A 15,686-nucleotide genomic window follows, 5' to 3' on the forward strand; every position below is an offset into this window, starting at 1 on the left:
CCTGAGTTCACACACACACACACACACACACACACACACACACACACACACACACACACACACACACACACACACACACACACACACACACACACACACACACACACACACATTCACACGTACACATACGAGCCCCTGTTCACCAACACATGAAATCTATAATGTCATGGCTGAGTGGGAGCTTGTGGTTGATTGTGATCTGGTAAAAGCATCATGTTACTTACTCTTGTGGGCGAGATGTGACACACGAAGTGTTTGTGTGTGTTAATGTGTGTGTGTGTGGTGGTGGGTATCCCCCCCCCCCATGATGATAACCTGTCCTTTGTACACACCTGCAGAGTGAGGGAACAGGGACCAAGCTTTAAAAGTGTCCTCACCCTTCAAAACAGATATAAATGCAGTAAAAAAAATTAAGAAGTTGTTTGACTATTGACCTTTCACTACCACGGTGGATATGGTAGAGGGAGAGAGAGCTGTTTTCACTTTCCAAACGGCATGATCCTTTGTGTCACAGCCAAGAGATGCAGAGGGAACTCAAACACTGAGTGGGGGGTTTCCACTGTAGTGGGGTGGCAGAGAGCAACACAGAGGAAAATATTTAGTGTCATATTCCACCACTATGTGTGCGTTCCTGACTTTTACACTGGTAGTGTGAGTCACTGTATCTGAGTGTTTGATGGCAGTGAACTCATTGTACAGTAGTCCATCACGCATCTGACCTGCTCCTGCTCCTCATGCTGGGAAGATTTATACAAAGCTTCATTGCACACTCTAATCCAGCATTCAGGAGTCCACAGTTCAGACAGAGTTCAACATAACAAGATTGTCTGATCCTCTGTATCAACAAAACAAAATTAAAGGTAAGATGAAAATGTACTATACAATCTGTCTGTTGCTACTGTCATGTAGCTGATTCACTCTACATTGCTCTGTTGATTTATGGCGCCAATTGAATTTCTCTTTTATATACCTTTTAAACTTTGAACTGTTACTGATAAGGATGAAGGTTTTTAAACAGATTGATACTGTAGTAGATTTACCTGTGAATGCTCCACCCTCTGTCTTGCCACATCACCCCTTCTCTCCCCCTCTCCCTGCTCTCTTCCCGTCTCCCTGTCTCATTCTCTTTTCTCTCAGGCCTCTCAGTCTGTCAGTATGAAGGTGTTAGAGGTGGGAGACTCAGTGAGTCAGTTCAGGTTGGCTGAGTCATGTGTGGGGCTGGCAGGGTGTCTGTGCGTGGCCTACTCTGTTTGGACCCCTCGCTGGCTCAATGACCAGGGACTGTGGTCTGTAGGCAACAACAGCACCAACACAGACAGTGATGGTGACCAGACTGGGGACATCATCTTTAACGGTGAGTCAAGAAGCTACATTGACCATCAGCATCAACTTTCGCTCTGTTTGACTCAGAATGAGAAATGCTTATTACTCCTGTGTACGCAGGGTGTATTAACGTCAGTGACATGTTTATACAATTTCATTTATAATGTTTTAAATTAATCACGGTAATACCATCTGTTTAGAAACATTTATTTTACCTTTATTTTACCAGGTTATTCTTATTGAGATAAAAATCAGAGACCTGGTTGCTAATTCAAACTGTGTGGTTGCACCAAATGGAATGCTAAAGGTAGAAGACGTACAAGGAGTGGCTTAACTGTGAGTGTAGTTGAACATTTTAGTTACACTTAAGGTTGGCTGCCTGCCTTTGGCACTGTGGAGTTTTCCCTCAGAATCCCAGTAATGTGAACAGGTATGAACTTGCTCCTGAAACAATCATTCACATTCTCAGAGAACAGGAGGAGAGGGAGATGGGAGGGTCACATTAAACTTTTAGGCCTGAAGAGGGTGTACAACAGGTAATATACACATCCCAAATTCCTCCACCAGTGCTGGGGTAAAGGAAAAACTGATGTTAAAGATAGAAAAGCTTTGCATACAGTACATGCTGCTCCCCTGCTATATTCCTGCACCCATTAAATGTATATTAACGGCAGTGACGTATGCTGTGTGGAGGCTTTTCTTCTATTGATGAACTTTTAGGGCCTGACAGGTTTGTTAGGTTCGCTGTTCAGTGTGGTTTTGAGGCAGCAAGGGTATCTGATTAAATCAATGGCCTCTCACTGTTGTTCCCTGTTTAGTATGACATCAAAGATGGACAATGTTAGAATGATAGATCAGCAGTTCATTTGACAATACATGCCATTGTGTATTGTCATTGTATTGACGTTGACAATGGCCCTTGTATTCATCTCCGTTTGGAATCATTATTGGGATCTTGAAGAGTTTTTCAGAAGTGACATAGCCGGCTGTTATTGCTCTCTCTTCTATGTTGGACTTGAATATAGCCTGCAGTTGTAGACAGGTTTAGACATGAACTCTAGTTCACTGCTGAGAGGAAGAAGAGTTCAATGTACACATAACTGAGAAACACTGTCCGAAGCAGAAATTATTACAAGTCACTGTAAAATCATGTGTCACTGTTTACATATTATAACCACTGTATGTGTGTGTCTTCAGCCCTGGAGGCAGAGCAAGTGTTTGGGGTGCTGTCATTCCTCATGGCTGTGAATTCAGGGGCTCTGTGCCTCGTGTTCGCCCTCTGCTGGACATCCCAGACAGTGCGCTCTTACTCCAACACCCGCTCCCTCCTCATGGCAGGCCAGGCCCTCTACCCCACCGTCTTGCTGCTCCTCACTCTGGGACCCACAGGTCAGTATGGGTCCAGGGCGCAGGCCTTAAAGGAAGAAAGGGTGCATGTGTAAATTATTGGAACAGGGGCTTTTAAATCCATTTTACCAAATTTCCACCAGCATGTCAAATGTGAAACCATAGAGAAAAACACTCTAGACCACCTTTACTTCACACACAGAGACGTGTACAATGCTTTCCCTCGCCCTCCATTTGCAAATCTGACCATAATTCTATCCTCCTGATTCCTGCTTACAAGCAAAAATTGAAGCAGGAATCTCCAGTGACTCAGTCTATAAAAAAGTGGTCAGATGAAGCAGATGCTAAGCTACAGGACTGTTTTGCTGGCACAGACTGGAATATGTTCCGGGATTCTTCCGATGCACCACATCAGTCACTGGCTTCATCAATAAGTGCATCAATGACATCGTCCCCACAGTGGCTGTAGGTACATACCCCAACCTAAAGCCATGGATTACAGGCAACATCCGCACTGAGCGAAAGAGTAGAGCTGCCACTTACCAGGAGTGGGACTCTAACCCGGAAGCTTAGAAGAAATCCTGCTATGCCCTCCAACGAACCATCAAACAGGCAATGCTTCAATACAGGAATGAGATCGAATCGTACTACACCGGCACCGACGCTCATCGGATGTGGCAGGGCTTGCAAACTATTACAGACTACAAAGGGAAGCACAGCCAAAAGCTGCCCAGTGACACAAGCCTAGCAGATGAGCAAAATTACTTCTATGGTTGCTTTGAGGCAAGTAGCACTGAAACATGCATGAGAGCATCAGTTGTTCCGGACGACTGAGTGATCACGTACTCCGCAGCCGATGTGAGTAAGACATTTAAACAGGTCAACATTCACAAGGCCACAGGGCCTGACGGATTACCAGGACATGTATTCCGAGCATGCGCTGACCAACTGGCAAGTGTCTTCACTGACATTTTCAACCTTTCCCTGTATGAGTCTGTAATACCAACTTATTTCAAGCAGACCACCATAGTCCCTGTGCCCAAGAACACTAAGGTAACTTGTCTAAATGACTAACGACCCGTAGCACTCACGTCTGTAGCCATGAAGTGCTTTGAAAGGTTGGTAATGGCTCACATCAACACCATTATCCCAGAAACCTTAGACCTACCCCAATTTGCATACCACCCTAACAGATCCACAGATGATGCAATCTCTATTGTACTCTACCCTGCCCTTTCCCACCTGGACAAAAGGAGCATCTATATGAGAATGCTATTCATTGACGACAGCTCAGCGTTCAACGCCATAGTGCCCTCAATGCTCATCACTAAGCTAAGGACCCTGGGACTAAACACCTCCCTCTGCAACTGGATCCTGGACTTCTTGATGGGCCGCCCCCAGGTGGTAAGGGTAGGGAACAACACATCCGCTATGCTGATCCTCAACACGGCGTCCCCTCGGGGGTGCTTGCTTAGTCCCCTCCTGTACTCCCTGTTCACTCATGACTGCACGGCCAGGCACAACTCCAACACCATAATTAAGTTTGCCGATGACACAACAGTGGGTGTTCTGATCACAGATAATGATGAGACACCCTATAGGGAGGAGGTCAGAGACCTGGCCGTGTGGTGCTAGGATAACAACCTCTCCCTCAATTCTTATCGACGGGGCTGTAGTGAAGCAGTTTGAGAGCTTCAAGTTCCTTGATGTCCACATCATCAACAAACTAACATGGTCCAAGCACACCAAGACAGTCATGAAGAGGGCACAACAAAACCTATTCCCCCTCAGGAGACTGAAAAGATTTGGCATGGGTCCTCAGATCCTCAAAAGGTTCTACAGGTTGCATCACAGCCTGGTATGGCAACTGCTCAGCCTCCGACCGCAATGCGCTACAGAGGGTAGAGCGTACGGCCCAGTACATCACTGGGGCCAAGCTTCCTGCCATCAGGGACCTCTATACCAGGCAGTGTCAGAGGACGGCCCTAAAAATGGTAAACGACTCCAGCCACCTTAGTCATAGACTGTTCTCTCTGCTACCGCATGGCAAGCAGTACAGGAGTGCCAAGTCTAGGTCCAAGAGGCTTCTAAACAGCTTCTATCCTCAAACCTCAATTATCTCGACTAACCGGTTTCCCCGCACATTGACTCTGTACCGGTACCCCCTGTATATAGCTTAGCTATTGTTCTTTTCCTGCTGTTCTTTAAGTGTTACTTTTATTTAATGTTTTGTATATATACAGTGCCTTGCGAAAGTATTCGTCCCCCTTGAACTTTGCAACCTTTTGCTACACTTCAGGCTTCAAACATAAAGATATAAAACTGTATTTTTTGTGAAGAATCAACAACAAGTGGGACACAATCATGAAGTGGAACGACATTTATTGGATATTTCAAACTTTTTTAACAAATCAAAAACTGAAATTGGGCGTGCAAAATTATTCAGCCCCCTTAAGTTAATACTTTGTAGCGCCACCTTTTGCTGCGATTACAGCTGTAAGTCGCTTGGGGTATGTCACTATCAGTTTTGCACATCGAGAGACTGAAATTTTTTCCCATTCCTCCTTGCAAAACAGCGCGAGCTCAGTGAGTTTGGATGGAGAGCATTTGTGAACAGCAGTTTTCAGTTCTTTCCACAGATTCTCGATTGGACTCAGGTCTGGACTTTGACTTGGCCATTCTAACACCTGGATATGTTTATTTTTGAACCATTCCATTGTAGATTTTGCTTTATGTTTTGGATCATTGTCTTGTTGGAAGACAAATCTCCGTCCCAGTCTCAGGTCTTTTGCAGACTCCATCAGGTTTTCTTCCAGAATGGTCCTGTATTTGGCTCCACCCATCTTCCCATCAATTTGAACCATCTTCCCTGTCCCTGCTGAAGAAAAGCAGGCCCAAACCATGATGCTGCCACCACCATGTTTAACAGTGGGTATGGTGTGTTCAGGGTGATGAGCTGTGTTGCTTTTATGCCAAAAATAACGTTTTGCATTGTTGCCAAAAAGTTCAATTTTGGTTTCATCTGACCAGAGCACCTTCTTCCACATGTTTGGTGTGTCTCCCAGGTGGCTTGTGGCAAACTTTAAACAACACTTTTTATGGATATCTTTCAGAAATGGCATTCTTCTTGCCACTCTTCCATAAAGGCCAGATTTGTGCAATATACGACTGATTGTTGTCCTATGGACAGTCTCCCACCTCAGCTGTAGATCTCTGCATTTCATCCAGAGTGATCATGGGCCTCTTGGCTGTATCTGATCAGTCTTCTCCTTGTATGAGCTGAAAGTTTAGAGGGATGGCCAGGTCTTGGTAGATTTGCAGTGGTCTGATACTCCTTCCATTTCAATATTATCGCTTGCACATTGCTCCTTGGGATGTTTAAAGCTTGGGAAATCTTTTTGTATCCAAATCCGGCTTTAAACTTCTTCACAACAGTATCTCGGACCTGCCTGGTGTGTTCCTTGTTCTTCATGATGCTCTCTGCGCTTTTAACTGAGACTATCACAGTGCAGGTGCATTTATACGGAGACTTGATTACACACAGGTGGATTGTATTTATCATCATTAGTCATTTAGGTCAACATTGGATCATTCAGAGATCCTCACTGAACTTCTGGAGAGGGTTTGCTGCACTGAAAGTAAAGGGGCTGAATAATTTTGCACTCCCAATATTTCAGTTTTTGATTTGTTAAAAAAGTTTGAAATATCAAATAAATGTCGTTCCACTTCATGATTGTGTCCCACTTGTTGTTGATTCTTCACAAAAAAATACAGTTTTATATCTTTATGTTTGAAGCCTGAAATGTGGCAAAAGGTCGCAAAGTTCAAGGGGGCCGAATACTTTCGCAAGGCACTGTATATATACACTGCTCAAAAAAATAAAAGGAACACTTAAACAACACAACTCCAAGTCAATCACACTTCTGTGAAATCAAACTGTCCAGTTAGGAAGCAACACTGATTGACAATAAATTTCACATGCTGTTGTGCAAATGGAATAGACAACAGGTGGAAACTATAGGCAATTAGCAAGACACCCCCAATAAAGGAGTGGTTCTGCAGGCGGTGACAACGGACCACTTCTCAGTCACTATGCTTCCTGGCTGATATTTTGGTCACTTTTGAATGCTGGCGATGCTTTCACTCTAGTGGTAGCATGAGATGGAGTCTACAACCCACACAAGTGGCTCAGGTAGTGCAACTCATCCAGGGTGGCACATCAATGCGAGCTGTGGCAAGAAGTTTTGCTGTGTCTGTCAGCGTAGTGTCCAGAGCATGGAGGTGCTACCAGGAGACAGGTCAGTACATCAGAAGATGTGGAGGAGGCCGTAGGAAGGCAACAAACCAGCAGCAGGACCGCTACCTCCACCTTTGTGCAAGGAGTAGCAGGATGAGCACTGCCAGAACCCTGCAAAATGACCTCCAGCAGGCCACAAATGTGCATATGTCTGCTCAAACGGTCAGAAACAGACTCCATGAGGGTGGTATGAGGGCCCAACGTCCACAGGTGGGGGTTGTGCTTACAGCCCAACACCGCACAGGACGTTTCGCATTTGCCAGAGAACACCAAGATTGGCAAATTCGCCACTGGCGCCCTGTGCTCTACACAGATGAAAGCAAGTTCACACTGAGCACGTGACAGAGTCTGGAGATGCCGTGGAGAACGTTCTGCTTCCTGCAACATCCTCCAGCATGACCGGTTTGGCGGTGGGTCAGTCATGGTGTGGGGTGGCATTTCTTTGAGGGGCCGCACAGCCCTCCATGTGCTCGCCAGAGGTAGCCTGACTGCCATTAGGTACCGAGATGAGATCCTCAGACCCCTTGTGAGACCATATGCTGGTGCGGTTGGCCCTGGGTTCCTCCTAATGCAAGACAATGCTAGACCTCATGTGGCTGGAGTGTGTCAGCAGTTCCTGCAAGAGGAAGGCATTGATGCTATGGACTGGCCCGCCTGTTCCCCAGACCTGAATCCAATTGAGCACATCTGGGACATCATGTCTCGCTCCATCCACCAACGCCACGTTGCACCACAGACTGTCCAGGAGTTGGCGGATGCTTTAGTCCAGGTCTGGGAGGAGATCCCTCAGGAGACCATCCGCCACCTCATCAGGAGCATGCCCAGGTGTTGTAGGGAGGTTATACAGGCACGTGGAGGCCACACACACTACTGAGCCTCATTTTGACTTGTTTTAAGGACATTATATCAAAGTTGGATCAGCCTGTAGTGTGGTTTTCCACTTTAATTTTGAGTGTGACTCCAAATCCAGACCTCCATGGGTTGATGAATTTGATTTCCATTGATAATTTTTGTGTGATTTTGTTGTCAGCACATTCAACTATGTAAAGAATAAAGTATTTAATTAGAATATTTCATTCATTCAGATCTAGGATGTGTTATTTTAGTGTTCCCTTTATTTTTTGAGCAGTGTATATATATATTTTAACTGCATTGTTGGTTAGGGCTTGTAAGTAAGCATTTCACTGTAAGGTCCTGCAAGCATCTATCTATGTTGCTTTATACAATACAAAACATGTTTTCAGAGAAGATTTCCCTTCCCTGTCACTGCTTATGTTAATCTAGTTTCTCCTCTGCTCACTCCTATTTTATGTTGGAGGAGCTTTTGTCGAGTGTTTCCACACAGGTATATTAGTGAAGATGGATTGACTGTGTATTGCCTTCAGTAAACACTCAGATTCCTCTGTCTAGACTCCTTAGACTCCTATCTACTGATGATAACTTGACTGACTCCGCTCTTCTCCTCCCTCTCTGTCTCTCTCTAGGATTCTTCTTCCTCCTCAGCTGGTCCCTCTTCACCTACCAGCACCGGGTGGAGATCAGCGATGACTTCACATGCCTGGGCTCCTCCTTCTGGCTGGGTACCCTGGGCTGGGTCCTGCTATTGGTTGCTCTGCCTGTGGTCTTCCTGGTGGAGCAGTGTGTGGTCCCGGACATCCTGCCAGATCTCATGAAGGCTGCCGATGGGTGGCGGGGCGCCTCCCAGGTACCGTACGCCCAGCGCTCGTTCATCGTGAGTCACCAGCGTTGTCATGAAGACCAGAGTGATGAAGACATTGCGAGAGGGCTGAGGAGGTACATGTCTGTACCCTGAGAGGAGGAATAGAGAGTACACAGGACAGTGATTAGTGTAACCTTCTTCAGGCTCAGAGACTGAGCTGACTGCAGAATGGGACTGGACTGGGCACACAGCTGATAGGGGTCCATGTTCACACTAGCAGTTCACCAGGGAGAGGAGCTTCTAGTCTGTGTCTGTATCAGAGATTTATCCACTGTAGGAGAATGTTTACAGACACACTCTGAGAATATGTAATATTAGACTAATCAAATCCAATTTCATTGGTTGTGCACACATATTTTGCAGATGTTATCGCAGATGCAGCGAAATGCTTATGTTTCTTGCTCAAACAGTGCAGTAATACCTAACAAAACAAAATACACAAATCCAAAAAATAGCAGAACGAGCAATGTCAGAGTCTGGAATATATATATATATATATATATATATATATATATATATATACCTTTCAAAAGTTTGGGGTCACATAGAAATGTCCTTGTTTTTGAAAAGCACATTGTTTGTCCAATTGCACATTTCCATTAGCACATTTTTTGTCCATTAAAATAACATCAAATTGATCAGAAATAGAGTGTAGATATTGCTAATGTTGTAAATGACTACTGTAGCTGGAAACAGCTGATTTTTAATGGAATATCTACATAGGCGTACAGAGGCCTAATATCAGCAACTATCACTCCTGTGTTCCAATGGCACGCTGTGTTAGCTAATCCAAGTTTATAATTTTAAAGGGCTAATTGGTCATTAGAAAACCCTTTTGCAATTATGCTAGCACAGCTGAAAACTATTATTCTGATTAACGAAGCAATAAAACTGTCCTTCTTTAGACTAAATGTGTATCCGGAGCATCAGCATTTGTGGGATCGATTACAGGCTCAAAGTGGCCAGAAACAAATAACTTTCTTCTGAAACGTGTCAGTCTATTCTTGTTCTGAGAAATGAAGGCTATTCCTTGCGAGAAATTGCCAAGAAACTGAAGATCTCGTACAACGCTGTGTACTACTCCCTTCACAGAAGAGCGCAAACTGGCTCTAACCAGAATAGAAAGAGGAGTGGGAGGCCGCGGTGCACAACTGAAAAAGAGGACAAGTACATTAAAATTATAAACTCGGATTAGCTAACACAATGTGCCATTGGAACACAGGAGTGATGTTTGCTGATAATGGGCCCCCTTTATTATTTGTAGTTGTTTGTTGCCAAGCACACTTTCAGTAAGATTTTCTGTGTAGTAAAGGAAATATTTATGTTACAAAAGCAGCCTCATGTGGTGAGTATGACCAAGGTTTGATGTTGAAAAAGCTATTTTTGATACAGCTTGGCAGCAGTGTTCTGTTCGCAAGTATTCAACATTAATTAGCGGAAAGTCACACATTTTGGTTGTTTGTGTACAAAGTGGGATCACTACTTGTTGAATTTAGATGAAAGTGATACATACATTTACAGTTTAACAGTTTAACTAATACTTCTAAGACAGTCCTATGTGAATGTGCCTTTTCTCAGTAAGCTTGATACTCATCACCACTATAAAGTGACTGATATCGCAAAGTTTTTGCAATGGGACTGTGATATTATTGATATTGTACCTTTAAAAAACTGCTGCTTTTATTTACTCAGCCCTGTTAACCAGTATCTCTACCAGGCTCCAGATGTCTTCCTGGCATCACCAGAGAACAGTGCCATAGCACACTCCAGTCCAACAGAAAGCCTTATTATTACGCCCCTCTTCCCCTATGAGCAGTAGAACCATCACATACAGCAGTACAGTTGAATCATGTCAGCCATCTACTCAGCACTGCCAAGCTACTGTCTACCAGTCTCTCTCACAGCCCTTCTTTAGTTCTCTCAGTCTTTTCTCTTCTCTTACTTCCCCAACAGGAGAGGAGAGAGTGGGCTGCCTGCCTGCCATCATGCCACATGTTTACGTTCTGATCCTTGTTAAAGTAGGGGAGAATTAACAGGCTCTGACTTTGTTAATTGGCCGCTAATCAGGTGTTGCTCTAATTAAAAGGCAGTTCCGCCCTGTTGGTGCCTGTTAATGAGTGTGTTATTAAATCCGCCAAGGATTTGGGTCTCTTTTACAATTTATCAACAGGGTAGAGATTAATTTGTGTTGGAATGAGAGTGGAATGTCATTGAAGGTTGTCTTGCTCAAGAGTGTGTGCTAGAGAGTGTGATCAAGATCAAGTGCGCTCTTTTTCTCTACATAGACAACAAACATGCAGTGTGGTGCTGTGTTGTCGGTGTGTTGCCTTGTGTTGTGACACACGTGTCGGTTTGTTATGTGTTGTGTGTTGTTGGGTCTTGTGTAGTGTTGTTGTGTGTATAGTGCACCCAGCTGCACTGAATGTACCTCCCTTGTGCTGTATTGCTCTTCAAGAGTTCAGGTTTCCACTTTTGAACATTGTGTATACATGGAGATGTGACCCTTCCCTGGCCTCTTAATTTAAGTAGAGCAGGGCCCTTCATAACTCTAACTCTACCTACATGTACATTTTACCTCAACTAACCGGTGCCCCCGCACATTGACTCTACCGGTACCCCCCCCCCCTGTTTCTAGTCTCGCTAATGTTATTTTACTGCTGCTCTTTAATTACTTGTTACTTTTATTTCTTATTCTTATCTATATTTTTTTAAACTGAATTGTTGGTTCGGAGCTCGTAAGTAAGCATTTCACTGTATTCGGCGCACATGACTAATACGATTTGATTTGATTTGATTTGATCAGCCACAGCTGAGGCTCTCTGCCTGGCCCTTTGAGACCTTTGGGCAAGGCCATGTGATAACGGAGTGACACTCCCACTATAGAAATATGCAGATATTGTTTTATAATCAAGGCCAAATCTTAATGCTATACATGTATCTGAATGTATTTCTTAGTCCTTTAGTGCAATACTAACAAGTAATTGTTCAAATATACTGTATCTGTCATGCAAAAAAACTATTAGTGGTGGGTGATAGTCACAGCTGCCCAGAAACAAAACAAATCATCTTACTTTAAATCATTTGTATGCATTTTATGACTCCCATATGGTCCATGATATATAGAACATTTTGTATCAGGAAATTGTCCTAAAAATACATATCCACAGACAATATGGGCTATTTTGCACTCCGTTACCATGTAACTCCGTTACATCTCTTTCAATTATTTGTATTTTCATGATTAAATATTATATCAAATGATACCAACATTTGTGCTGATATAGTCAACTAAGTATTTCATTAGATGATATGTTACATTAATGGATTATCACAAAAAAACAGAACGTTATGTAGGTGTGCCAATAGCCCACCCCCCCTCCGAAAAAAAAATGTTAACCAAGCACTAGTTTGAGATGTTTTGCTTGAAAGGTATATTTGAACAATTACTTGTTAGTATTGCATAAAAACACTAACACATACCTACATAGCATTAAGACTTGGCCCTGACTGTAAAAAATACAGTTTTTATAGTGTGAGTGTGACTCCTTTATCGTGTGACTTTGCCCCTCTATATAACCCAGTAGCACTTAACCCCTCTACTACTTACTTCCTCTACCCACTTCACCTTCCTCTCACCCCATCCTGAGAGATAGAGACAGAAACAGCAAGGGTAAGAGAGAGACAGTCTGATGGAGCGAGAGAAAGAGTGATGGACAAAGGAGAAAGAGAGTAATATAGAAAAAAAGAATAGCTTAGGATGAAGGGAAAGGGAGAGAGAGGACGAGGTGGTTTAGTGTTGTTTGCCAACTTGGCCTTTTGGTGGTGCTAGTGTAACGTGTTATATTTTTGTTGTCATTTGATGAGTATTGAAATGACGGAAGATGGACTCATATGATGTGTCCGTGTGTGACTGAGTGCACACACGTTTGTGGGTGCCTTGATATATTACAGACAAACCCTGAAAAACCCTGATGAAGTATCCAGAACAATATTTCTGAATATTTAGTAGGAGCCAGGATGCGGCGGTCGATTTAATAAGTCAGCTGTTATTCAGCTCTGTCTCCCTCTTGGGGGATGATAAATTATGAAATAAAGCAGGAACTCAGTGTTCTCTGCAGTTGTATTTTTCTGTGGTTTCTATAATTCATTGTGCATATTTGTAACTTCTCTGACAGTTAAATGCTGTTATGTTAGAGCAGAGACACTGAGGGGAAATGCAGAAATACAAGACAGCAGGGGATAAACAGAGGTGGAAATTATGAGATGTTGGAGAGGCAGAGAGGGAGTGAGGATTTGAGAAGTCAGAAGATGGTTTAACGTTTCTTCATTGTAGTCTACCAAATGTTTGAATTGTGTTGTGTCACAGACCTGTCATGATAAAATGCCCATCAGAATTCCCTCCCTCCCTCCCACTCTCTCTGCCTCCCCTGTCTCTTTAACTCTCTTTCTCTGCTATAATGTAATAGTTATGTTCCCTCTTATGGGATCTCTACCTTCAATTCCATTTGCATTTTACATTTTAGTCATTCAATATAAATGGTCAGTCTACAGTATCTAAGTGAATGGAAACATCCGAAGATGTTTGGTCTCCCAGAGAAAGGGAGAGAGTGAGTAAAAGAGAGAGAGAGAAAAAGACAGAGATAAAGGTGGACATGGACATGAGGAGAGTAAACTCAGTGCCCTGGTGTCCTTCAGGCTCTCCCTTCTGGCGAGGAGGACCCTGGCTGTGCGTCTCTCCTGGTGAATGTTAAGCGTGCCTTTGCTCTTTGTGACTGGTGTCCCATCTCGTCCAGACCGCCAAGGGGCGTCATGCACCCATTATTTTAGAGGGGGCATGAAGTACGTCAGGGGAGGTGGTCCTGCATTTTTCAACCACCTGAAACAGCCAGAGCCATAATGATTATGCCTAATTCTATGTAAAAAAAATATGTATATTTACCTCTTTTAATTAATGATGCACATAGATTTTTTAAAGATGTTTTATGCCATAGGAGTTTATTACAACTGCCACACTGGTATATAGTATCATAACCCAATAATTGTTGTCAATTGATGGTAAGGTGATGAGATTAGGAACCTATGTAGCTGGCTAGCTAAAGCCAACTTCATAAAATTGCTAGGTGGGTAGTATTACAGAGAAAAAACAAAACGTTTTTGTTTTGTTTATTCATCAAGAAGGAATCAATAGGTTACATAGCTTGATCAAATTAATTTACAAACATACTTCCTGCTCATTACCGGCAGCTAAAATCAAATCAAAGGCTGTGTGTCACTCTCTTTCCTGCGCTGATGATGCTGCATGGCACTAGAGCACCGTTTTCCAACTCATTCCACGGAGGGCCAAGTGGTTGTGGATTTTCACTCCTCCCTTGTACTTGATTTATGAATTAAGGTAACTAATTCGTAAGGAACTCCACGCACCTGGTTGTCTATGTCTTAATTGAAAGAAAAAAAGAAAAACCTGCAGACACAAGGTCCTCAAAGGAATGAGTTTGACACCCCTGCACTAGATTATCTAGCGCCCTGCTAGGCATCTCTTTGCTCCAGTGTAAAGTTTAATAATTAGTTTAACATTTGAAAATGTTTGAAACAGGACAAATATGAGGGGGCACGCGCTTTTGTGCCTCCGAGGCGCATGACGCCAGTGAGACCACCCCTGCTGATTACACTCGCTTCAACAGGAGAGAGAGAGAAAGAAAGAGAGCGCAAAGGAAAATGTTTCAGAGATTGTGAGGCGAAGGTCACAGTCATCCCTTTGGTAGAGAGTATGTATGTGAGTGTCTGTATGTGTGTAGGTACGTATGTGTGTGGTCAGTGTATGAGGGCAGTACATATATTCCAAAGGCCTTTATACTGTCTTTGTCTATTGTGCATGTCAATGTTTTTTTTTGTCTATTTGTGTGGGCCTGTGTGTGTTTGTGTCTTTCTGTATAGGCCCAGTGTGTGTGTGTGTAACCAGGTTTCCATCCAACCGTTTTATGTAAAGTACATGTCGGATAAAAAAAATGCCTGATGGAAACAACAAAATTTGACGGTAATCTTTTTGTGTCAGTAAATCTAATTATGTGAGAAAAGTCAGTGGAAACACCTTATGCTCAAATATTGATATGATAACCATCATATGAAAGTAAACCTTGAGTCATGCAATGATACTACGACTCGGGAAAGCATACAGTTGACTTGGCTACAGATGAATATGTTATGAAGAACTTCACATGGTGCTGAAAGTGCACAATGAAGAGCTTGATGCACCTTTCAATAAATATTTTGGGTCTTATTTTGGTGACATTGGCTGCCGTTTGACAAATACAAATCATTTCTCTGTTTTGTCCATAATAAAATGCATAATATGTAGGTAGCCTGCCCTCACTGTAACTGTGAGCAGTTGGCTAGAACACACATGCCAAGACCAGAGTAGACACATTCGCTATGGAACATAAAAATGTTTTGGTGACAAAACCATCAGTAGAGTTGAAAATGCGATGGAAACCGATTTAACGTCTAAATGGGAATTTAACCACAAAAGTAATTTTTATGTGCACTATGTCATCACACACATCTTTTTATCTGCAACAAGTCTATTTGATGCAAATACATGTCTGGTGGGAAAATGTGCATATTGTTTTTATGCAGATTTTAGAATATTGGCATGAAAATCTCTTGCCAATTGGATGGAGACCTAGCTAGTGTGTGTCTTTTTGTGTAGGCCTGTGGCTCCATTCTCATCTCTCTATTCATGCCTGGTCAACTGCAGTCTCCCGTCCCTTATCTCCCGGTGACCAAGGAAATTAAATGACAAATATAATCACTCTGTGCCAGTTTCTTTAACGGCATGCATCTGTTTTGCATATAGAGTGTGCTTGCTTTGGGGACGCGTGGTGCGAAGTTACTCATAGGCTTGTTTGAAATAATGGGCCTGGCCCTATACCTGCCGAAGTAGTCACACACTTTCTTTACACTGTTGTTCACATTCACAAAGCTATCTGGAGGAGAAGGTTG

At 43.2% G+C, this 15,686-nt stretch overlaps 1 protein-coding gene across 1 annotated transcript; it reads left to right on the plus strand.

Moving 5' to 3' along the window:
• The first annotated feature begins 739 nt into the window (after positions 1-739).
• LOC135509233 (uncharacterized) lies at positions 740-10,801 on the plus strand. The gene is made up of 4 exons (XM_064929721.1): positions 740-860; positions 1,138-1,354; positions 2,521-2,712; positions 8,452-10,801. The coding sequence occupies exons 2-4, from the start codon at positions 1,156-1,158 to the stop codon at positions 8,778-8,780; spliced, it is 720 nt and encodes a 239-aa protein (XP_064785793.1). The 5' UTR covers positions 740-860; positions 1,138-1,155; the 3' UTR covers positions 8,781-10,801.
• The last annotated feature ends 4,885 nt before the right edge of the window (positions 10,802-15,686 follow it).

The sequence above is a fragment of the Oncorhynchus masou genome, chromosome 22 (genome assembly GCF_036934945.1).
Source record: "Oncorhynchus masou masou isolate Uvic2021 chromosome 22, UVic_Omas_1.1, whole genome shotgun sequence".
Lineage (NCBI taxonomy): Eukaryota > Metazoa > Chordata > Actinopteri > Salmoniformes > Salmonidae > Oncorhynchus > Oncorhynchus masou.

Coding starts and splice junctions, on each gene's coding strand:
- LOC135509233 (XM_064929721.1), top strand. CDS start 1,156: ATGAAGGTGTTAGAGGTGGGAGACTCAGTGAGTCAGTTCAGGTTGGCT. Junction 1,355..2,520: donor TGGGGACATCATCTTTAACG/GTGAGTCAAGAA, acceptor GTGTGTCTTCAG/CCCTGGAGGCAGAGCAAGTG. Junction 2,713..8,451: donor CCTCACTCTGGGACCCACAG/GTCAGTATGGGT, acceptor GTCTCTCTCTAG/GATTCTTCTTCCTCCTCAGC.